The 22,428-nt window shown below is 41.3% G+C and overlaps 1 protein-coding gene across 1 annotated transcript in view; it reads left to right on the top strand.

The window, feature by feature from the left end:
* The first annotated feature begins 109 nt into the window (after positions 1–109).
* The window catches only part of dock5 (dedicator of cytokinesis 5), a 27,141-nt gene continuing 4,822 nt past the window's right edge, over positions 110–22,428 (top strand). Inside the window, exons 1-44 of the mRNA XM_068703192.1 lie at positions 110–246; positions 6,130–6,213; positions 6,452–6,492; positions 6,575–6,630; positions 6,895–6,991; positions 7,135–7,283; positions 7,415–7,550; positions 7,659–7,816; positions 8,210–8,291; positions 8,865–8,994; positions 9,665–9,737; positions 10,958–11,100; positions 11,263–11,388; positions 11,525–11,649; positions 12,102–12,200; positions 12,407–12,479; positions 12,602–12,705; positions 12,931–13,111; positions 13,453–13,550; positions 13,657–13,746; positions 14,003–14,103; positions 14,244–14,378; positions 14,472–14,583; positions 14,905–14,975; positions 15,213–15,319; positions 15,489–15,625; positions 16,412–16,507; positions 16,696–16,794; positions 17,086–17,256; positions 17,380–17,480; positions 17,565–17,623; positions 17,877–18,031; positions 18,158–18,243; positions 18,975–19,131; positions 19,273–19,313; positions 19,395–19,485; positions 19,622–19,741; positions 19,998–20,087; positions 20,593–20,697; positions 20,941–21,082; positions 21,638–21,719; positions 21,831–21,915; positions 22,092–22,178; positions 22,275–22,428. The exon at positions 22,275–22,428 is cut by the window's right edge and continues 23 nt beyond it. Of these exons, the coding sequence (XP_068559293.1) occupies positions 204–246; positions 6,130–6,213; positions 6,452–6,492; positions 6,575–6,630; positions 6,895–6,991; positions 7,135–7,283; positions 7,415–7,550; positions 7,659–7,816; positions 8,210–8,291; positions 8,865–8,994; positions 9,665–9,737; positions 10,958–11,100; positions 11,263–11,388; positions 11,525–11,649; positions 12,102–12,200; positions 12,407–12,479; positions 12,602–12,705; positions 12,931–13,111; positions 13,453–13,550; positions 13,657–13,746; positions 14,003–14,103; positions 14,244–14,378; positions 14,472–14,583; positions 14,905–14,975; positions 15,213–15,319; positions 15,489–15,625; positions 16,412–16,507; positions 16,696–16,794; positions 17,086–17,256; positions 17,380–17,480; positions 17,565–17,623; positions 17,877–18,031; positions 18,158–18,243; positions 18,975–19,131; positions 19,273–19,313; positions 19,395–19,485; positions 19,622–19,741; positions 19,998–20,087; positions 20,593–20,697; positions 20,941–21,082; positions 21,638–21,719; positions 21,831–21,915; positions 22,092–22,178; positions 22,275–22,428 (4,672 nt within the window). The 5' untranslated portion in view covers positions 110–203. The remainder of the gene's footprint in view (positions 247–6,129; positions 6,214–6,451; positions 6,493–6,574; positions 6,631–6,894; positions 6,992–7,134; positions 7,284–7,414; positions 7,551–7,658; positions 7,817–8,209; positions 8,292–8,864; positions 8,995–9,664; positions 9,738–10,957; positions 11,101–11,262; positions 11,389–11,524; positions 11,650–12,101; positions 12,201–12,406; positions 12,480–12,601; positions 12,706–12,930; positions 13,112–13,452; positions 13,551–13,656; positions 13,747–14,002; positions 14,104–14,243; positions 14,379–14,471; positions 14,584–14,904; positions 14,976–15,212; positions 15,320–15,488; positions 15,626–16,411; positions 16,508–16,695; positions 16,795–17,085; positions 17,257–17,379; positions 17,481–17,564; positions 17,624–17,876; positions 18,032–18,157; positions 18,244–18,974; positions 19,132–19,272; positions 19,314–19,394; positions 19,486–19,621; positions 19,742–19,997; positions 20,088–20,592; positions 20,698–20,940; positions 21,083–21,637; positions 21,720–21,830; positions 21,916–22,091; positions 22,179–22,274) is intronic.

The following is a 22,428-nucleotide window of genomic DNA, read 5'->3' as shown; positions in this document are numbered from 1 at the left end:
GGGTAGTTAAGTTTGGGAAGCTCATAGTTCACGCCTATCCTCTCCTCTCGTCTCCCAGCCGTGTGCGCCCTCCTCTCCCCTCCCCGTTTACAAGTCATGATGGCGGAACTGTAGACCTCGAGACGAGCAGGAGTGCACCGCCCGTCCTCGTTTGACAATTGTATATAGTTATTTATTTCTTCAGCTTTACATCTTCCCCCAAAATGACCCGCTGGATCCCTACTAAAAAAGAGAAGTACGGAGTCGGTAAGTTCGCATATGTAGCTCTCCGTGTGTTTTGCTGGTGGAAAGCTCGCCGAGTGAACTCCCAAATAAACTTCAAGCGAATGGACACTCTGAAGTTGTGAAACACAAGTTATTGGAGACTTTTGCTGTTGTTGATACATGGCGGGCATCGGAATTGAAGCCCATCTGGCTTTACGCAGACTTTTTGTTGTTTTTAATATTCACCTTCCTTGTTGTCCCGGGGATTCTAGATGTTTGGTTGGAGTGTAGTAAGAAATTACTTGTGTAACTGTCCATAATAGGTGGTGAGGAAAAATGGGAAAGAGCCAAGAGTTCAATGAGCATACCAGTCATTCTTGTACTTAACCTCGCTGAGCTGACTCGTGGAAGTTGCAGTGAACTTAAATGAATCCTCATTTTGCTGCTGGCAGGTCCCCCTGAAACCCACCCACCCGCAAGGACTCCTGTGGGGCCCCACATGGGAGCCACTGCTGTGACTGTACTGTATGCATGTCAGATAAGAGAGCAGCATTTACATAGACACTGTCAGTGTTGCTTAGTTACACTTACTGTTACAACTGTCTGTCTTTTGAGGCTCTAAAGCACTTTTTTGTGTTCCTTTAAACTTCACACAATGGCTTGCAATAAGGTGTGGCCCCGTCACATTTATATGTGTGTGTTTGTGGGCTCGCTGTGCATGCATGTTCATGCTATCAGGTAGTCCTGAACGCCCTGAAGGCAAATCCGCACAACTTGTATGCTCTATGAGAAATTCCTTTCAGGTTTACTGTAATGACTGAAATCGTCAGCACAGGTTGGCTGGTCATCGGCACTGACTCACCGCTAAATATGTGCTACAGACTCTTTTACAGACAGTGTTTCCTGGTGTGCAGCAGATGTGTTAGACAAGAGGAAAACCCTGCATATGTTGGATAGTGAATGCGCCTATTGTATGTAGTCTGTCTGGAGTATGTGTGAATCAGAGCCCAGGACTGAAAATGCCTCGCTCTAACCTGAATCCTCTCACGGCTTTATCTTCAAAGAAAGTGTTGTGTGCTCTGTTGTGGCCAAAACATGTTTAAGCCACAAATGCAGGTGGGCATGGATTGCTGTGCTGCATAAACACTACCCACTTGGTTATGACCTTGTTATAGCAGCTGACGTTGAGGATTTCTTTTTTTTTTGTGTTAATCTTTTTAGATCCCAGTGTGGCATTCAAAAGTGTTGCTCTGTGTGATTGTGTACACTTTGCCATTCTGCTGCCATTTGCCTCAGAAACGGGGCAGGAGTCACTAACACGGTAATCCTGAAAATGCCATCGGACCCTGTACAAGGTCTTACATTTGTTAATCCGATTAGTCAACCCAGGCTGTGCCCAAATACAGGCAACTACATTTTGAGATGAAAGTGTTGCAAGGTTTCTGATAATATCAATTATATCTCGCAAGCTAATAGGGAAATGTGGATAAAATGGGGCTTAAGATATCAACACAATCTTTAATGGTGAATTCGTGACACCATTATAGATAGCTTCCTAATTTTTACATCCTTAAGAGAAGCACTAAACTAGAGTCTCAAGTGAAGAGTTAAAAGCATCAGGCAAAGAACTTATTTTTATATTATTTGCATCCATAATGACGTCCCGTGGCTTCATTAGATTTCAGGGCACGGTCTCCTTTATGAGCGGTCATGTAAATGCTTATGTGAACAAAACCCAGATGAAGCCATTTTTATTGATAGTGTACATGAACAACGTTGTGGTCAACTGATGCCCTTGTCGAATAACAGTAATGCAGGAAGTTAAAGTGGAAGTCCACTGATTTTACACATCAAGTGTGTTAACAGGTGGTGTATATGCGGAAAAATAACTTTATAAAGCCTTTAGGGTCTCTACAGAGGGTCACTGAAGTCTGCCACTGACGACTACTCATTTGAAAATGAAAACAAATCAAGGGAGTTAGAGAGAAGTTAGCAGACCTCTGTAGTACTCTTCTCTTTGAAGCATGAGCTCTGCATGAACCTAGCGGCTTGAGGCTACATTATCTGCTGTTAGAACTACACACCCAGATCTCTGATTGAACTGACGGCGGTTAAGTTGCATTGTGGGTATTGTAGGAACTAGATTTTGACAAGGAAGAAGAATACGTGGGATAAAAAAGTCAATATTTTTGGTTCTGCTGCATCGATTTTGATCCTTTTGTTTTTTTTAAATAAACCAGAACATCATGCATGTTGTAGGAGTACAGTGGCAAATCGGTGTTCCTTTCACATTTTATATACACATGTTAAAATGCTTTGTTTTGAGTAATAATATTTTTTTCGGATTATACCGGCCAAAATAATCAATAAACTAGTAAAATAATCTTAAAAGCAAAGAAAGAGAAAGAAAAGCTTCCCTCATTGACAAGTCCATATCTTGAATTTGCTAATATGTTTCAACTTAAAAGTTAAATAGCTGGATGCAAGATGTCGCCTATGTCAATGATAAGCACACTCTCAGTTTATGTGCACTGGAGGCATCCGGTGTCCATGTCACAGGTTAAATATTGGGATGTTGTTTAGTTGTGATGCCCTAAATCCTGCTCATACACTTTTTCAACTCAGTGCCAAACTCTGCATCCAATAAGCAAAACACATTTTTGAGTTGAGGGGGACTTAAATATTTAATTGGTTATATTGACCACATTTGATCCATTGCAGCAAAGCTGTGGAGTGTACATGTTGTGTTCTTATGTTGTACAATAATGTACTCATAATGATTATAAGGACACTAGCAGCACTACTACCTTCTATAATTACCTTGAGTTTTCTTTAGGGAACTGCCATTCAAGCCACCGAAGCCATAAAGACTGACTTATGCTTGCACTCACTGTGGTTGTGTGAAAAGGATTTTCAAGTACCACAACTTCAACTTTGTAATATTATGTAATAAATAACAAATAAGTCTGCTTAAAATGATCAGGAGCTTCAAGTTGTTTGCTCTGCAGGTGTTTCGTGCTGTTGTGGTCGTCTTATTACCATAAACAAATCTAAAACTGTTGAGATTTGCGGCCTGCATAGATCGCAATCAAAACATCCCTGTTTGGTCGTCCTGTCATATCTGATTGCTGGCGGTAAGATAAGTGTTGACAGTGTTCTCAGTTTTGATGGACTGACCAGATGGTTGGATGGTCAGTCATGACTTTTTAAACTCGGACACATCATTTCAGAGTAGTTCTCTAGGAACCTGGAGAAAGACATTGGTGCTTTTCTCCTTCAGATAAGGCAATTGTAATTTCCTTTGCAGCAGAGTTTTAACCAGAATTAAAAGATGATGGTCTACTTCTATCCCTTTTGCATTATTAGCTTTGAACTCGAGAATTAGCTTTTTGATTTATGGATAACCTATAAGGACTTATTAGCTGGAGCACACTTTTAAGAGCGACATATCGTCTCTGGCTGTCTAGACAGCAGACGGGAGGCGAAAGGATTTTCTACTGAAGCCTTTATATTTGGAAATGTCCTGCCTGAGGGGAACTGGCTCAAAAACAAAGTTTAATAGACTTTCTTTTATTTCATGACCAGTTTTACAAGAGATATATGATAATCACTGAATGGTAGCTTAACTTACTGAAGACAATTACAAATTCATAACAAATCTACTTTCTGCATTTCATTGATTTGAAACTAAAATACTACCCGTTTTTGTTGTGATGATTTTTCTATTTAGTTGGTCAAATGTTTTGCTTACGAGCTGTACTGTACAGGTAAAAGGATGGCTTGTTAAATCAGAGACCGTTTGTCAAGCATGTTTCTGGCTCTATGATTTTATTTCTTTCATGATTGAAGGTTTTTCCTTTAATCCGAATCAATCTACAAAGACTGGTTGCTCGGCTCTATCTTGCATCATATTGTTTGTGTGTCTTATCATGTCCATAACTTGGAATGGTTGTTTATGTTTTGCTCTCACATCCAGTCAGTGATGAGAACAAAGGGTTCTCATTGAAACATGTTAACTTTGATGAGCTGCCAGCAGCTGCTCAAACTGTTCAGCCGTGGTGTTCTTTAATTGTTGGCTAATCCACTTCCATGATAAATCATTTAGAGTGAATCAGGCTGACTTTGATTTAACATTAGTATGCACATTAACTTGCACCTACACAGATTGAGGCTATTCTGAAATGTGCCACAGCGGCTTCAGGCTGAGCATTTGAGAGGAAGCTGGTGTGTCTCAGAGTTGTACAGATGAGCGGTGACTGTTGCTTTTAGTTAAGACAGTGGGGCATCACAAAGCCGGGTGCCTGCCATTGGCATGTTGCCACGCTTCAAGTTGGTGAAGGGACCATTGTCACTCTCGGCATGACGAGAGGCAGACGTCATTTCTCCAGTGCACGTTTCATTCGATATTCCTCCGGCTTCACAAATAATTTCTTGGTGAAAACAAATTCACAGCATGTGTCAGTAGCTTGTTTTTAAACAACACAGTATGCTTCTGTTGGCTCTAAAGGCCTGGACTTTCTGTTCTGTTTTGTGATTTGTTTGGTCAGAAGAGATACCAAAACTGTGATGTGCGGAAATCAAAATTTTGATTCAAGGAGGGAAAAAAGAAAGTAGAAAAGTGTCTTTGGTATTATTTCTGTTTTGATGACCGGATGAGGGCTTTCACAGAAAGGTGTCATTCATATGAAAACTGTGCAGGTGATATCCTAACATAGTCGGCATGGGTCTAACCTAATATTCTAAGAGCTCCATGAGCTAGTTACACAAATGCAGTCTTAACCTAAAAATTCCAGGTTCCCTGTGGAGAGATTTCTGCCCGGGCAAATGTGTGTTATGGAAAGCTGGAAAAATCTGTCTGTGAGGAGGTCGTCATGGAGAGAGAAAGGTTGAGCTAGATTCAGTGTTTTGTCAAGTTTTGGTATTCAGACTGAGGTGCGATAAGCCGAGCCAGTTGAAGCGTGCTGTGAAATCTAGCCTCCAGCAACAAGCATGATCACCATGCAAGTCAGGGCAGAGCTCAGCTCATTGTTCCTCTATCTGACTATAAGAGTGGCTGCATGCTATTGCGGCTCTCTCAAGTCAAGGCAAAGACCTTTGCTACAGTATTGTTTGCCAAGGTTTCTCTTTTGCAATTTCTGTGTGGTTTTGTGTGTGTACATAGGTGTGTGCGTGTGTGTGTGTGTTTGTGTGCATGCACAGACGTATTCTTGTTTGATCCCTCCCATGTGTGTCCTGGTAAGAGAGTTAAAAAAGGAGAGACAGGAGTCACGTCTAGGAAAGCTGCTGAGTTAATAAAAGTGAAGGGAAGGGCTTGTAGGTGAGCCACTTGGCAGAAAAACAACCTGCAGATTGTAACTATTGACCAAAGGCCACAGTGGTATGATGATATCAGATATATAGAGGATGTGATGCCATCGCCTTTGTAGCTCGGCTCCTCTTTGTTGTTTTTTTTTTTTTACTCTGAAGTTATCTGCTCTAGCACTATCCATTTACTGTTAAACAGTGCCTCAGGGCATCTGTTTTAATTAAGAATCGTCAAAAGGCTTTAAAGGTTTGAGTCATACAGGCCGGCTGCACACTTACACAGCCTGCTGTTTCAAACAGTAAGATGAGGAATAAATCAAAGATCAAGATCCTCTTTGCTTACGAGTCTAGGTTCTGTGACAAGGAGGGTGAATTGGTTTCTTTTTCCTGGGAGAAACTGAAAACCTCTGATCCAGAACCTTTTTTAAAAACAGACTTGCTCTTCTGTGCAGTGAGTGATTGAATAGGGATTTGGGGGTTTTCTTAATCCACTGGACCTTGAGTAGGAACAAACTCATAATTCAAACTGTCTGCCATTCAAAAAGTCTTTTCTTTGTTAACAGTATTTATTGAATGTTTTGTGTTTTTGTCATAATAAGACAGTCCTACTTTGTCCCTCAGCAATCTACAATTATGAGCCCAGTGGGGAGCAGGAGCTGTGTCTTCAGGTGGGGGACACGGTGCACATACTTGAGAAATTGGAAGGTGAGCGAGCCTGAACACACAACAGGCCTTGACACATCCCTCTTGTACTTCTCTAAAGCAAGCTGCCACAGGAACTTAAATGAAATGTTGAACTAACCTGCGCTCGATACGGTATGCATAATAATGTAAATTAGTCTACAGCACTGTCCTCCTGACGGGATGGACTGTCATTACTCCTGTCTCTTCCCCTGCCTCTCCCTCACAGTAACATGTTTCTCTGTTAATAATATTTCCTCAGGCTGGTATAGGGGCTACAGGCTACGCAAGAAATCCCAGAAGGTAAGAACATCATTAGCTCTCTATTATCCTATAACCAGTGCTGTTATGCATGTATACTGATTTTGCCTCATTGTTTCCTCAGGGCATTTTCCCGTCTTCCTACATCCACTTAAAGCAGGCTACGGTTGAGGGAACAGGGTGAGATCACATATCAGTAAACATATGATCATGATGATAATCCACTTTGCTTTTGGTTTGCCGCCCCGCCTTGTCATTTGCCAATAACTTTGTAATTACCATAAGTGAAGATTCAGTAATGTTCTTCTTGGTTGTGTAGGGAAACCATCCAACTATTTATCATGTATTAGAAATGCGCTTGAGTCCGTCCAAATTATGTGACATGATCTGTGAGTGATGAGCCACTTTTCCAGTATCTTATTATTCTCTCCTTGTGGCTGGTAGCCAACAGGAAATAATTATTCCAGCGGACTTGCCCCTGGTGCAGGAGCTCGGTGCTACTCTGAGGGAATGGGCACAGATATGGCAGAAGCTGTACGTGGTATGTGTAGGTTGCCTCTCTCCTATCAACCTCTCAGTTTCTAGCACACACAATCCTACTCTAATTCACATTACTTTGATTCATTTTTGTTTTGTTCCATACCTCTGAAGGATATACAAGTGTGTACATCTTTTATCTGACAGGCGAACAAGACAACCCTGTTCAGGGGTGTTCAGCAGATGGCCTACAGCCTCATCGAATATCGATCTCAGATAGTGTCGGGAACGCTGCCCAAGGATGACCTTGTGGAGCTCAGAAAGAAAGTCACAGCAAAGATTGATTACGGAAACCGGTATGAATCCTGCTGCCTTCTTGTACTGCAGGGAATTTCCCTGTGATGTAGACACCATTGGAAAGTTTGATCTGCTCTGAGATTGTGTCTGTAAACTCAATGGACACCGTTTGATCCTCTGTGCTGCTCAGGATTCTGGGATTGGACCTGGTGGTGCGAGATGAAGCAGGAAACACGCTGGATCCTGACTGGACCAGTACGGTCAGTCTGTTCCGGGCACACGAGACCGCTTCACGCAGTGTCGATGACAGGATACAAGAAGAGAAGGCATGATTTTGATTTTAGTCGTACTATCAGTCACCATTTTTCCCAAAGTAGCGGTTCATTTAAAATAATATGTGTCCATGCAATGCCTGGGGCCTTGCTTTTCTGCAGACGCGGCAACAAAACCTGGAAATGAGGCGTCAGACCCTGTTCAGTACGGTGCACACCTACAGTCTCCTCATGAACCTGAAGAACTTTGTATGCAACATCGGAGAAGATGCTGAGCTCCTCATGTCTCTGTATGACCCCGACCAGTCTGAATTCATCAGGTTTGCTCCTCATTTTTCTTCTAATTCCACAATTGACCCATTGCTAAGTCCCGCCCCTTGAACGCAGACTGTCTAATCATAGCTTCGACTTTTCATGCAGGAACATTACAGGTGTAACTAGCATCACTAATGATGGCTGCATTTCTTTTAGTAATTGCCAAGCCGTTCTGCCATTACCTGTCTGCTTTGAGAAAGGTCTATAGGGATCAATGGATTCTCACATTATTGCTATTCAACATATGCACTCATCTTTAAATGTTCTTGACACTTTGGAGTTAATCCGGTAAAACAGATAAAATAATGCAAAGTTTTTACATTAGCTATTTTTGTATTTCTCCTGATGCCTTTAGATAATATGATATCTAACTGTGATTCTTATTTAAATTCATGCAGTGAGAACTTCCTGGTGCGCTGGGACAGTATGGGGATGCCGAAAGAAATTGAAAAACTTAACAACCTGCCAGCTCTATTCACGGTAACTGAATCCCAGGCCACTGACTGTATTCCCCCTGCTTCGGATTTGAACAATCCAAATGCTGCCTGGAATCTGTGACAAAGAAGACAATTTGCTCCTGAATCGTTCTTAATTTGCGGAAAGTTTTTACTGAATAGCTCATATTCACGGCACATCTTTGAAAATTTGAATACGATTGCCTCCATTATGTTGCTGCTGTTTATGTTGACAACACAGTCAGTACTTCCATCCAAACACGGCATTGTGTTAATCTGCATGTGTGCAACCAGGAATAGTGGTTCAGAATGTGATAAAACCACATTCATCAGCGCAAAGAGCTGAAATTTAATTATTATATTAACTTCTTCAAAGCACACAAGTCAAGACTCATTTGACTTGAAAAACATCCAGATAAATGAACACATAAAGATGCTGGAAAGTGATATGTTTAAGGGTTTATTACATGCTTTCATCCTGTATTTGCACATAATAACAGGCTATTGATACATACAGTACAATGGCTTTTGTATGTAATGCACCTTATCACTTAATATGCCATAATAAATCATCTTTATGGTTGTCCTTTGCATCCAGGACCTGAGCAGCAGTGACTTGATGAGGCAGCGGGTCTTCTTGGTGTGTCAGATCATCAGAGTGGGCAGCATGGAGCTCAAAGAGGGCAAGAAACACACTGGAGGACTGAGGAGACCATTTGGTGTGGCTGGTGAGCTGCTTTTCAAACGGCCTAATATTTGTTACAAAAGTCAACACAACAAAATGAACGCCACTCCTTTATGGTGCTATAGTTGCATGAATAGTTCTGTGGAGGTTTGAAAATGAAGGATCCATGTGCTGAATCAAATGAGAACACCTGCTTCCTGACCTAGAAAATGCCTCCACTCTGCCTTGGCAAAGGAGTCGGTGGAAATTGGTTTAGCACCCGTCTTTGGCCAGATCATTAGTGGATTTGATGAGGAATGGTTTCCTCTGGTGTTCCAGCAAATGGACTGAAACCAGAGTAAGAAAGAACGCTTCACTCAGAAGTCCCATTTTTCTTAGCCAGGAAAAAAAAAAATTCAAAATCACTTTCGGAAAAGAGCTGGGTGGAATAAACAATTCAGAGGCATTTGCAAGATGGAGATCAAGAACCCTCAATATGTTGTACTATGCTGGCTGACTGGCAACAGGTGAGGGAGCGCCAACACCTTGCTCAGCTTCTGTTTTACAGGTAGAAGAGATATAGTGAGTAAATTAACTTTTACAACTATCAAAACTAGTACATTCCTGTTTTGCTGTTGCCTTTGAAATAATTAAAAAAGGCATTGCATTTGGTGAATTAGCTTATCTTTGACAACAGTCTGCTGCCTTACTGTGATGCTCTCTTGTCATTGCAGTGATGGACATTACAGATATCGCCCATGGCAAAACAGACGATGAGGACAAACAGCACTTCATCCCCTTTCAGCAGTGAGTCTTTTTGACATTGTCACACCTCTTATACTGGTAACAGACCCGACCTTCTTTTCTAATGTCAAACAAAAATGATAGAAAAAATACTTGAACAAGACTTGAGTTATATTTGCTTACTGTGTTATATCTTTATATAAGTTTTAGCTCTTCTCAAAGACATTTTCATAGCACCTGCACAATGGAGCCCCAAAAATATCTTGACTGATACTTGACATCTAAACCACATTTTTACCTCTATTTGTCTCTTCGCACTGTGCCAAAGTGCACTGTGTCTTCTCAAGGAGGTAGAGACCGAAACGTTTTTGTAGGATAGAATAGTTATCAGTTTTTACTACATTTTTCTAACCTGAAATATAGAGGCCTTTTGCATGTTGTATCTTGAGAGCTAATACACTAATCCAGACTAAAGCATAGTTTCTGTTTGTATTTGATGTTTCCTGAGTAAAAGTGACGTTTCCTGGACATGCAATTCTCTGCTCCTCAATAAATGCTAATTCACCAAGCGTGTTCCCTACAAAAGACAAATTGTATCACAGAACAACCTGTTAAGCTCTCTAGCCAAACCAATTTATATTTCATTAGCACTGAGTGACTTATTTGCCACTGCTAATCATGTACGGCATCATCACAAAAAAATGCTAAATTAATTTTCCAATGAACAATAGAAAAGTGTATGTTTCTAAGATTAAAAGAGCAACAGAACACTTTATTTGACAGCTTTTCTCAGTTGCTAAAGTCAATTTTTTGAAACACTGTTACCACATCAATCCATTCAGTTCAGTACAACAATCAAGATGCAACTTTTTATCTACAGTGTTAACATCTATTCAAATAAAACCTCCTTACAGTAACAGTAATGTAAAATATAATAATATATATAATATAATATAATTGTACAGCAAAGAAGTTATATCAATAGAACAGGTTAATGCCGATCAGGAACTAATGCCTGTCCACAGCATTCAATCTACTGAAACCTTTTGTCATGGTGAAGCTTAACCGTCCACACCGGCAACATGTAGACTCTGTCTCTGTGTCCACTTCTCTTCTGACCAAACCACTACAGTATACTGAGACATATACCCTTACGTATGAGCGACATATTGTCCCTTTATGATGATTATCATATTGCAGCTCCCCTGTCCATTTGTTTGTCACCTGTCAGACACGCCGACAGCTGATTTTTCCTTAAACTTGTCCTGATGCTTTTCTCTCAGGATAGCTATGGAAACCTACATCCGTCAGAGACAGCTCATCATGTCTCCGCTCATCCCGTCTCGAGTCATAGGAGAGAACGAGCCACTCACTGCTGTCTTCAACAAAGTCATTGCGACGCGGGAGGTCAATCACAAAGGCCAGGGTAAAATGAAGTGCTCAAAGACAGAGTGTTCCCCTGTGATATCAGAGGATCGCTCTAAATTGACCTTTCTGTTTTGAGGGAAATAAATGATGTGTGAGAGGTCTACAGAGTGGGTCCTTTTGGTGTCTGCCTCATTGAATTTCTTTACATGTTTGCTGGCAGGGCTGTTTGTGACCCTGAAGCTCCTCCCAGGAGACCTTGCCCAAGTCAGGAAGGACTACCCCCACTTTGTTGACCGCAGCACTGCTATCGTGAGGAAAATGGGCTTTCCGGAAATCATCCTCCCAGGTGGATTTAAGTCTTTGTTGCTGGGCATTGCTCTACAAACACCGTGGTCATGCTCATTTTAATTGCTCACAAAGCCATGACACAGGTTTATGAATTCTTAGCACATCCGCTTGATCATCTCTTGTTCTTTCTCCAGGAATCGTGAGGAATGATATTTACGTAACATTGCTGCAGGGAGAGTTTGACCGTGGTAAAAAGAAGACCCCGAAAAATGTAGAGGTCATACTGAGTGTGCATGATGATGAAGGCAATTCCATGGAGGTAAAATAGACCAGTGAACGCATCGTTTCATCTTCATTTATTTCTAATTAAGCCTTATGTGACCAACTGTGCAACCATTACCTTATAACAGCTCTTGTAATTCTACTCTTGTAATTCTAATGCTGTAGTTTTTAGCCGGGCTAGCGGCCTCGAGATTATGAATCCTCCTGACTTTGGGGATCCCTGACTTTTCCTCTGGCTTTTCCATGAGGTTGACATTTGTGGTTTTAGGTGAAATGTTTAACATCCATGTATCTCTCTGACTTGTGATAAATCTAGTGATTGCCTGATATTTCCTTTAGCGCCACCATCAGATAAAAATTTCCACTTGTCTTATGTTTATGACTAAATACCTGCAAAACTAATGACATGACACCAGCATAGTCTATACGTTGTATTTAGTGCTTTAGTTTCTGTCATACAAACTAATCTCTTGTCTTCTGTTACTGTAGAAAGTGATATTTCCTGGGGCCGGTTATGATGGCATCACAGAGTACAAATCTGTCATTTACTATCAGGTGAAGCAGCCTTGTTGGAATGAAACGGTGAAGGTAAGCTTATGTCAAGGACCCACGTGTGCAGTCCAGTGCTTCGACCATGATATCTCATGTTCTTTAATTAGTTCTTCAATGAATTAATCTTCCAGGGAAGATATTGACACAGGGTGTGCTACTCATACAAATCAGACAGCATGTCTTCCGTATGTATAATCCCGTATTCACATTAATTCCCCTGACTTTTCTCTCCTTCCTGCAAGGTGACAATTCCAATTGAAGACGTCTGCCGCTGTCACCTGAGGGTGATGTTTCGACACCGATCCTCCCAGGATTGTGAGTGACTGTGTCTTATTTGTATGACAAACACCCACATGTAATCCTGCCACCATGTTAAATACAGCTACAGTGACTGTCAGTGGGTCTATTCCAATCTTATGGTTCTGTGTATCCTTCAGCTAGGGACAAATCAGAGAAGCCCTTCGGTATGGCCTTCGACCGGCTCATGAGAAGAGATGGGACCACGCTAAAAGATGGCAGGCATGAACTTATCGTCTATAAGGTACTGCTGCAGGGTTGTGGTTTTGCATGAAATTTGATTCACTGTACCTATCTTTAAAATAAGCATGAGATTGTTTTGATCTAATTACACAAAAATGGGTGTCTTGAATAGCTGACAGTGGGTGATGGATTATGCACAAATCTCTCCTCAATCAATAAATATGAAATTAGATCTCCACCGATCGATAGGCTTCATGATTCATTCTCCATTTTATGAATTTCTTAGGTTGATGTGAAAAAGACAGAGGATGCAAAGGTTTACCTCACCTTGCCAGCAACTTGGGCTGAAGTGGAGGAAAAGGAGAAGCAAACAGGGAAGCAGTTCCACCATTCAGGAGTGATTCCTGTGACTAAAGACAGCTTCCAGATCGCCACGCTCACCTGCTCCACTAAACTCACTCAGAACGGTACAGTAGGGAGCCATTTCTATTTGTCCCAATCTTCCAGGCTCTGTCTTTGTGATAATTAAAAGATGTCCTGTCACAAGTCTTTAAGAAATGAAACAGATTCTACAGCAGATAAAGGGGTGCAGTGCCACCGTCATTTCCTCCCCCTAGATTGCCTTGAAATTAATTAAGATGATCTTTGTTCCTAATATATTGCTGATATGTGTGGATGATGATTGATGTAGATCTAATTAGGTTTATATTGAAATTTTGGGCTTTAACCACAATATTGTTAACTGACGTTGTAACAGAGGAGGTGTTGCTCCTACTGAATGTGTTCTGGTGTGTTCATGTTTTTCCAGTGGATTTACTCGGCCTGTTGAACTGGCGGTCTAACTCTGAAGATCTGGACCAGATTCTGCAGAGGCTGATGGAGGTCGAGGGGGGGGAGATTGTCAAAGTGAGTTCTGCTGCACTGAATATGCAATATGCTGCAACATTTTCTATATGTTGTATGATGTCCTTTTTAATGGCATTTTTGTAACAGATTTCTGTTTTATGCACAGTTTCTCCAGGACACTCTTGATGCCTTGTTCAACATCATGATGGAGACCTCAGAGAAGGACACCTACGATACTCTGGTGTTTGATGCCTTGGTTAGTTTTTTTTTTCAGGCCATAGGGTCAGTGAGTGATGTGATGTGAGTGGCATAAACCGGCTATTGCTGAACAAAAACAGACCATAGATAGCATCAAAAATGGGGTTTGATATTATAATGGGTTTTGCATATGTATTATAACTTTAATGGGTCACAAGTGAAATGTGGTTGGGATTCACTGATATTCAGTACATGTATGTTCTTTTAACTTGGACTTTGTTCTCATTTTGTTTCCTCCTCTTGTCTATAACCAGGTATTTATAATCACACTTATTGGCGATATCAAATTCCAGCACTTCAATCCGGTCCTGGAAACCTACATCAACAAGCACTTCAGTGCCACTTTGGCTTACATGTGAGTCTCCATTCTGTATTTCCCACCTTTGATCGCTTACGCCCCTTCACACTGTTTATTTTTAGTAGGCCTTTTGCTCTTCTTCTCCACCCACACCCAAATTACTTTGACTTTGACGCCTGACTCATTCATTTTCTCAGGAAGCTAACGAAGGTGCTTAACTACTACGTGGGCCACGCCGAGGAGCCCGCCTTAACCGAGAGGCTCTATGCAGCCCTCAAAGCTCTCAAGTACCTGTTCAGGTTTATTGTACAGTCCAGGGTCCTCTACCTCAGGTATCAGAGGCGCTCCGTACAAAATAATCCACTTTTCCCTCTCATGTTATAAGGATGACTTCCTTTGATGCAATGCCTGGCCTTGATTCTCAGATTCTATGGGAACAGTGAGGATGGGGATGCTTTCTTCAACTCCATTCGCAACCTTTTCCTGTCTTTCAACACTCTCATGGACAGACCGCTGGATGAGGGAGTGAAGATCAAGGTAAGTTGAAGTGTGTGCCCAGAAGCTGTGTTTATGAAATGCATGTGGAAACATAAAAAAAAATTCACCAATTTATAATTTTGTAGCTTGAAAATAAAAGTAAAATGGAGCAGGTCAGTCTTAGCGTTGTGAATGACTGCAGTAGTGCAGCTGTGATAATGTGTTATGGAGAGGTTATTGAAAGGTTTTACAAATTACCTGTAAAATAAGTGTGGGCTCCCTGTTGGTGAAGAAAAACTCTGCTGAAAAGCTTGTTTTACTAGAGAATAAAAAACACCCCTGTGCTTCAGTCTGATGAGACTTGATTTTTTGCTTTTTCAGGGAGCAATATTGAAATACCTCCCCAGCATCATTAATGACATCCAGACTGTGTTTGATCCCGTGGAGCTCAGGTAACTCTCTAGAGGCTTTTCACAGCAGGAAATGATAATTGCCTGACTCAGTGCAAATTATCATATTTACTTCTGAGTAAAGGAGGCGTTATTCTCAATTCTTGCTGCTGTAAAATCAACATGTCATATATGCTGCTCATTAGTTCTGCGTGACAATAATTACTAGATGTGAATTGTGAATAGCCTTCAAATTGTCACAGCTGCTCTTTTGCCTGTTTTCTTTCGTTCTCTTCTCAGTGTTCTCCTAGCAAAGTTCATTGAGAGCATTCCTGACTCTCAGCTTGTGCGTCAGAAGCTGGGCTGCATGTGTAAAATGGTGGAGAGTGACCTTTTCAGGCAGCCAGGTAGGAGTCCTCGAGGCTTGAAAACCACATAATGACATTTCACACAAGATGAAGGGGAAAAAAATGCTCTGCATCACACCTACATACAAGTTTGTGAGATCAGCTCTGTTAAAAGGAAATGTGCTGTGTGATCCAATTAGCTAAGTTTTTCTCTGCTCTGTTGCTGCAGATTGTCGAGATGTGCTTCTGCCGCTTGTTACTGACCAGTTGAGTGGGCAGCTGGACGACCACTCTAGTAAACCAGACCATGAGGCCTGTGCCCAACTGCTCAGCACAGTGTTGGATAACTTGGACCGCAAGGACGTGGTGAGGAGTCAAAATTCACCTTTAAACGCACAGAGTTTATTAGTCTAGTCAGCTTGGTATTGTGAGTATAAGCAGCCAAAATTAGTTTCCTCCACAGGGTGGCTGAGCCTACCCTGACTGACTGAGGTAGAGAGCTCAGACCTCTGAGGGTTGCTGCTGTTGTGCATGAAAAAGAACCAGTTGAGGTGATTCGGGCCTCTTTTTAGAGGTTTTCTGTGGCAGTCCACCTGGAAGGAAGCCCCAGGGCAGACCCAGAGCATGCTGGAGGAATTACATATCCCATCTGGGCTTGTAGCACCAAGTTGTCCCCATGGAGGAGCTGGAGGACGAAGCTACGGAGAGGAACATCTGGGCTGCCCTCTTTAGCCTGCTGCTAAACGGTTTAAAATGGGTGAATAGTTGGCCCATCTAGTAATGCAGATAGTTAGTATTATATGCTTAGTTTTTGAGAAATGTGTCTCTGCAATTTCTGCTACCACCCCAATACAATGGAGGTGAATGTAATTTTGTTTGTGATGCTCACAGAGTTGAAAAATGGAAACAATATATTTTTCCACAAAGAATACCCCAGTTACTCTGGATAACTCATCTCCAAATATATTTTCTGTCTGACCAGCAGGCTAAAACACAAAGATATTTAATGAACTAACTAATTTAGGACAACAGAAACACAGAAAATCCTTACAATTTAGAGGCTGGTAGCATGAAATGTTTGATACTTTGTAGCAGGTCTGTGTCGCTGTGTTTCAGCTGGAAATTGTACCTGAGGCTGTTCTGTCTGTGCAGGGTCCAACCAGAGGGCACGTTCAGCTGATAATGGAGAGGCTACTCCGCAGGGTTAATCGCACTGTCATCAGCATGGAGAGATCCTCCCCTCTCATTGTAAGACACAATTTTGGTGTTACAGCTGAAATATGTCCTTGGCGACTACGTTCTCAGCATTCATTTCATCAACCAAACCAAATATATTGGTTCACCAATCTTTTAAGAGTCACAAAACACATCAATAAGGCAAATACAACAAGGAACGTGTGATATCATGTGAGTGATAGTTGACTCCTCTGCTGCAGGGCCACTATCTTGCCTGCATGACGGCCATCCTGAAGCAAATGGATGACATGCATTACGCCCACTACATCAGCACCTTCAAGACAAGACAGGATATCATTGTAAGTGTCCTGGTTCCTCCCCTGTTGGCTACATCTTGTCCTGAAACATCTCATCAATAACAGACATTAAACCACCCAGGCCACTTACTGCTCCTTAAGGGAATATTGATTATAGGCATTTCATGAATGGACTGGACTGACATGATGAGGATGTCAGTGGGTCCCCATTATGCCATGGGAGCATTATGCATGCCTGACATGTGGCAGTGCTGCTTTAGATTTGCTTAGTTTGGATAAAGCGACAGTGTGCATACACTTGCAGTAAAGATTTTATTCCCGTGCTGCCCTCAGGACTTCCTCATGGAGACATTCATCATGTTTAAGGACCTCATGGGAGATGTCTTCCCCTCTGACTGGATGATCATGAACCTTGTGCAGATGCAGGTCTTCCTGAGGGCCATCAACCAGTACTCGGATGTCCTCAACATGTATTTTTTGGACCAGGCACATTTTGAACTCCAGGTGTGTCTTCGTCCTCCCCCACCTCGGTAGAGGTTACATTTCTTATTTAACACAAAATCAAAAGCTAGTGTTATGAGAAGGTAATTATGGTATTAATATTTGAAAACCCTGCTCCCCTCGCAGCTGTGGAATAACTACTTTCATTTGACTGTGGCGTTCCTTACCCACAAGACACTGCAGCTGGAATCGTTCTCTCAAGAGAAACGAAATAAGATACTGAACAAGTGAGATCATTTACAATTCATCAAAAAGATTATTTAAATAGAGAAAACTTAATTTAACAGTCCTTTGATTTAAATTTGCCACAGATATGGAGACATGAGGAAGACTATTGGGTTTAAGATCAGAGATATGTGGTACAATCTCGGTGAGTATTTTGCACCATCTGATAATGCTGCTATTATCATAGAGTTTGTGGCATTGTTTATTCAGTGGCTGCCAGCAATGCAAGGGGAATAACAAGACAATATTTTTTATTGTCCGGTTTCACAGTGTGTTGTTGTTTTGTTTACCACATTATTAGATTTGTCCTCTGTTTGGTGAGAAATGAAGATGCAGCTTATTGCCTTCTCCAATCACACTATGATATTTCTGTGTGATAATGTTTTGTTGTCCCTCAGGCCCCCAGAAAATGAAGTTCATCCCAGCCATGGTCGGGCCCATTCTGGAGGTCACCCTGGTGCCGGAGCCAGAACTGAGGAAAGCCACCATCCCCATCTTCTTTGATATGATGCAGTGTGAGCACAACTTCAGCCCCGGACGCACGTTTGAAACGGTAAAAAGCTACCTCAGAATTTCAGAACTTTGGTGTTTTTGGTTTAAATTCAACTGAAGCCGCTCTCAGGCTGAGTATGACCATATGCAATGTGTATGATGATGTGTCCTTTTTTTATCTTTGCAGTTTGAGAATGAACTGATAACAAAATTGGACCAAGAGGTGGAAGGAGGTCGAGGGGATGAGCAGTACAAAGTCCTGCTGGAGAAAACGTGATGCAGAATATAATATTTTTTTACCTCTTAAAGTTGTTTAAAGGGATATTTCAGATGTTTTGAAGTGGGGTTGTATGAGATACTTATTCGTAGGCAGTATATCACCTACAGTAGATGACGACCGGTGCAACCTTAGTTTGGATAGGCTGACAGGAGTACTGGCAAGGAAACAATGCAATGCATTGCTGTGGACAGGGGCAGCAGCAAAATGTACTTTAGGCACCTAGAAAAATATTGTATGTGGTTAAATATTTTTCCCTCCACAGCTGTACTTTTCTTTGCTTTTGTGCTGGTAGTCCTGTCTGTTTCTCCAAACTCCATCTACTGTAGGTAACACACTGACTATGGATAAGTACTTCATACAACCCTACTTCAAACAAATCAAGCTATTCCTTTATGTAGTACAACACACAATACATTGTCTATTCTGTGTGATGAGGAATTCACATAGGAGTGCTTCTAAAATACAACAAAAGCATTTGTGATTGTGTTTTTCAAAAAGTTCTCAAGGAGGCATAAAGGACAAGACAGTATGTTAGAATAGTAAGCAACCTCTAATCAATAGTTAACCCTCTGGGACAGATTGTTCTATCTAAAAAAATTGCAGAAAACATATTTTAATGTGCTCATCAGAAGGAAAGGCAGGCTTTGGAATACTGATAAACTAGAAATAGCCCTTTACTACTGCTACATAGCTACGTAGCTAAATAGTTTGTTTGTATGTGCAGGTTGCTGGAACACTGCAGACGGCACAGATACCTGTCACAGTCAGGAGAGGAGCTGGCTCTGCTGCTGAGCAGCCTGCTGGAGAATCTCCTGGCGTACCGCACCATCACACATGACGAAAGCCCTGAGCACCGCATGAGCTGCACTGTCAATGTGCTGGTATGCCCTGTGCCTATATTTACAAAAGGCTTAACCATGTTTGTGCATGTACACAAAGCAATGACCTGTGCTGTTCTGAAAATTGCTTCAGAGTAAATATTTTCAAGAATATGCAATTTAAGATGTTCTCTTCTCTTGTAGAATTTCTACAAAGAAAAAAAGAGGGAAGACATTTACATCCGGTGAGTCAGAAAGAGACACGGAGCATCTGATCCCTGGACCAAAGGGCTGACTGTGTCTCACTAATGTGCTCTTGTAACCAGGTACTTGTACAAGCTTCGAGATTTGCACCTGGACTGTGAGAACTACACGGAGGCCTCTTACACTCTGCTACTACATGCTGATTTACTGGAGGTCTTTGACACATTCATGTCTTTTTTCACCTTATAAAGATCAAATTATTTGTATGTTTGAGCTATTTAACCCTTGCTTGTACTACCTGCTCCTAAATGTTCACCTGAATGTTGAATTTGGTAATTTGTTTTCCCAGTGGTCTGACAAACCCTGCGCACCTCATCTGATACCAGGAGATGGGAAGCATGTATGGACCCAACAGGAGCTGAAAGAGAGGCTCATCCAGGAGATGATATGTTATTTGGACAAGGGCAAGGTTAGTATGAACTGCACTGCATGTGAACCGGTGACGAAAGGCCAGATTGCCATAGAAGTCAGCATTGTGAAACTGGTGGGGAAGTTACTTAAGCTCTATGTTGTGTCAATATTCAAATCTCTCACTGGCTCCCCTCGAAGTGGCGAGGTGGGGGTTTCGCAGAGGAGCCAGATGGCAAAGTGTAGCTTGTGCTCCTGTGTTGTTGTGTTTTTGTTATATGTCCCCTTTTAAGTGAGCAATGCACATGTCTTTTCAGATGTGGGAGAAGGCCATTGAGCTGGGCAAGCAGTTGGCCAAGATGCATGAGAGCCACATGTTTGACTTCATGGAGCTGAGCCAGCTCCTGGTAAGAGGACGCGGGAATTGTAATTCAGCCTCACAAACAAATGCTCCTAAAACCTCTGAAAAAGGATGCTGTAAACACTGATATGAAAACAACCTAAATTATTTTATTTTCAATACCTCATTAAGATTATTGAAATTAGGCTGATCGGTAATAGTAGACAAGAATTGTGTTCCAGCTTGTACAAGGCTGAGTGGCCTTGATTGAGATGGAGAAGAGATGTGTTAACCTGTTTACCCATGGGTAAACCAAAATTGTGTCTGCTAATTCTGTGGAGTTTTGATATATTATGAAGAATTGACTTATAAAGTATCTCAGTATTTAGTCTGATGGTGCTCCAGTAATCTTTTCTCATAATTACTGAAAAAAAGACAGTAACCACATTCGTTTTTTGAAGGTGTTATTGGAATCCATTTATTATTAATGCCTTTTTTAACTACTAACGGACTATTTACAACACACTGTGTATGAATTTCAGTCTTACCATCTTCTTTGTCCTCTCTCACAGAAAAAGCAAGCCGGGTTCTATGAAAATATAATGCATGCAATGCGGCCACAGCCAGAGTACTTTGCTGTGGGATATTATGGCCTTGGATTCCCTTCTTTCCTCAGGGTGAGGAAATGATTACCTATTTCAATAAATAAAGACTTGCACGGTGCTCATGTAATGATCTGGCTTTTTGTACAATAATGTCGATGAAGCTGATTGGCTTTTTGATGACACAAGAAAACATACAGTCCTGTCACGGCGTTGCATAAGCACACCTCTCACATATTAATGGAAAATAAGCTTGATTGTAATTTTAGCTATTTATTGTGTCATTATTTGTGTTTTCACTGAAATGTTGTGCTACAGAACAAGATGTTCATCTACCGCGGCAAGGAGTATGAGTGGCTTGAAGACTTCAGCTTAAAGCTGCTTTCTCAGTTCCCCATTGCAGCAAGGATGACCAGCACAGCGCCCCCTGGAGATGACATCAGCAACTCCTCTGGACAGCGTATCCTTATCTAATTATAATAAGCCACACAAAAGCTATTTGTTTCTTAAGTCATGTTAGCAGCATAGCACAAGGGAATCCAGTGAGGTTGACATTTTTGGTTTTATGTGCACTTAGATTACTATTAGATGAATTGTCATGACATTGTATACACACAGTCGTGTCCCAAAAACCTACCTGGAACTTTTCATCTAGTGCCATCATCAGAAAAATATTAGAAATCTTGCAAAAATAATGACATTCACATCATCTTTTAGCAGTTTTTTGTTTAATCGGAAAATGTTGGCATGCTATAATGCTACATTAAATAGTAAACATGGAAAACATTAAACCTGCAAAATATTGGCATGTTAACATTTTCATTGTAAGCATGTTTGCATACTGAAGTCAGCATTATTCACAGCTGTGTACTAAGTAAAGAGTGACAGAGCTGCTGGAATGGCAGTAGACTTGTTGGACAATTACAGATTCAAAAATATAATCCTAATCAATACAATTTTGCTTTGTCTGCTTCTCCACCCTATTCCTGGTCTTATCCTTAGCTGAACTTCACAGACATCCAGTGCTTTACTGTCAAGCCTGTTCTCACCGTGCCGCACCAGTTTAAAGACAAGGGGGTTCCAGAGCAGATATTAAAGTGCGTAACTGAACACTTAAAGGCTGATTTATTTTCTCGTGAATATCTTGGGATTTATAGTGCTCTAGTCAAACTGCTATATCACCGCTGTCCTTCCCTGTTCTTTTGCAGCTATTACAGAACCAATGAAGTGGACCAGTTCAAGTATTCCAGGCCCTTCAGGAAAGGTGAAAAGGATCCAGACAATGAATTTGCAGTGAGCAATTTTTAAATTTACTTCAAAGTACTAAGCTGATATATGTAAGCACACACCCATAAATAATAATTAAAAAGTATAAACAACCCCGTGTCTGCACATACCTTAATAATAAACAATAAAGGCATTAAAATGTCACCCTTTCATACTTTATTGGTATTTATTCTGCCCTACAGACCATGTGGATCGAGAGAACAACGTACATTACAGCCTATCGCTTCCCAGGGATTCTGAAATGGTTTGAAGTCAAATCTGTCTCAGTGGTAAGAAGCCAACTTGATGCTGAAACATTGTTGTTTCTTGTTGTTAAAAAAAAGTAAACTATTGTTTTTATAATTTATTACTATCCTGATGATCAGGAAGAGATCAGTCCTTTGGCGAACGCCATAGAGACCATGGAGATGGCCAATGAAAAGCTGAGTAACCTCGTGCAACAGCAGGCCTGCGATCGCTCATTGTCTATCAACCCACTGTCCATGATGCTCAGCGGCATTGTTGACCCTGCTGTCATGG

The sequence above is a fragment of the Cebidichthys violaceus genome, unplaced genomic scaffold (assembly GCF_023349555.1).
Source record: "Cebidichthys violaceus isolate CVI_PGR_0920_01 unplaced genomic scaffold, fCebVio1.0.p SCAF_9, whole genome shotgun sequence".
Lineage (NCBI taxonomy): Eukaryota > Metazoa > Chordata > Actinopteri > Perciformes > Stichaeidae > Cebidichthys > Cebidichthys violaceus.
The sequence above is the reverse complement of the archived record's forward strand: the minus strand, read 5'-3'. Positions and strand labels throughout refer to the sequence as shown.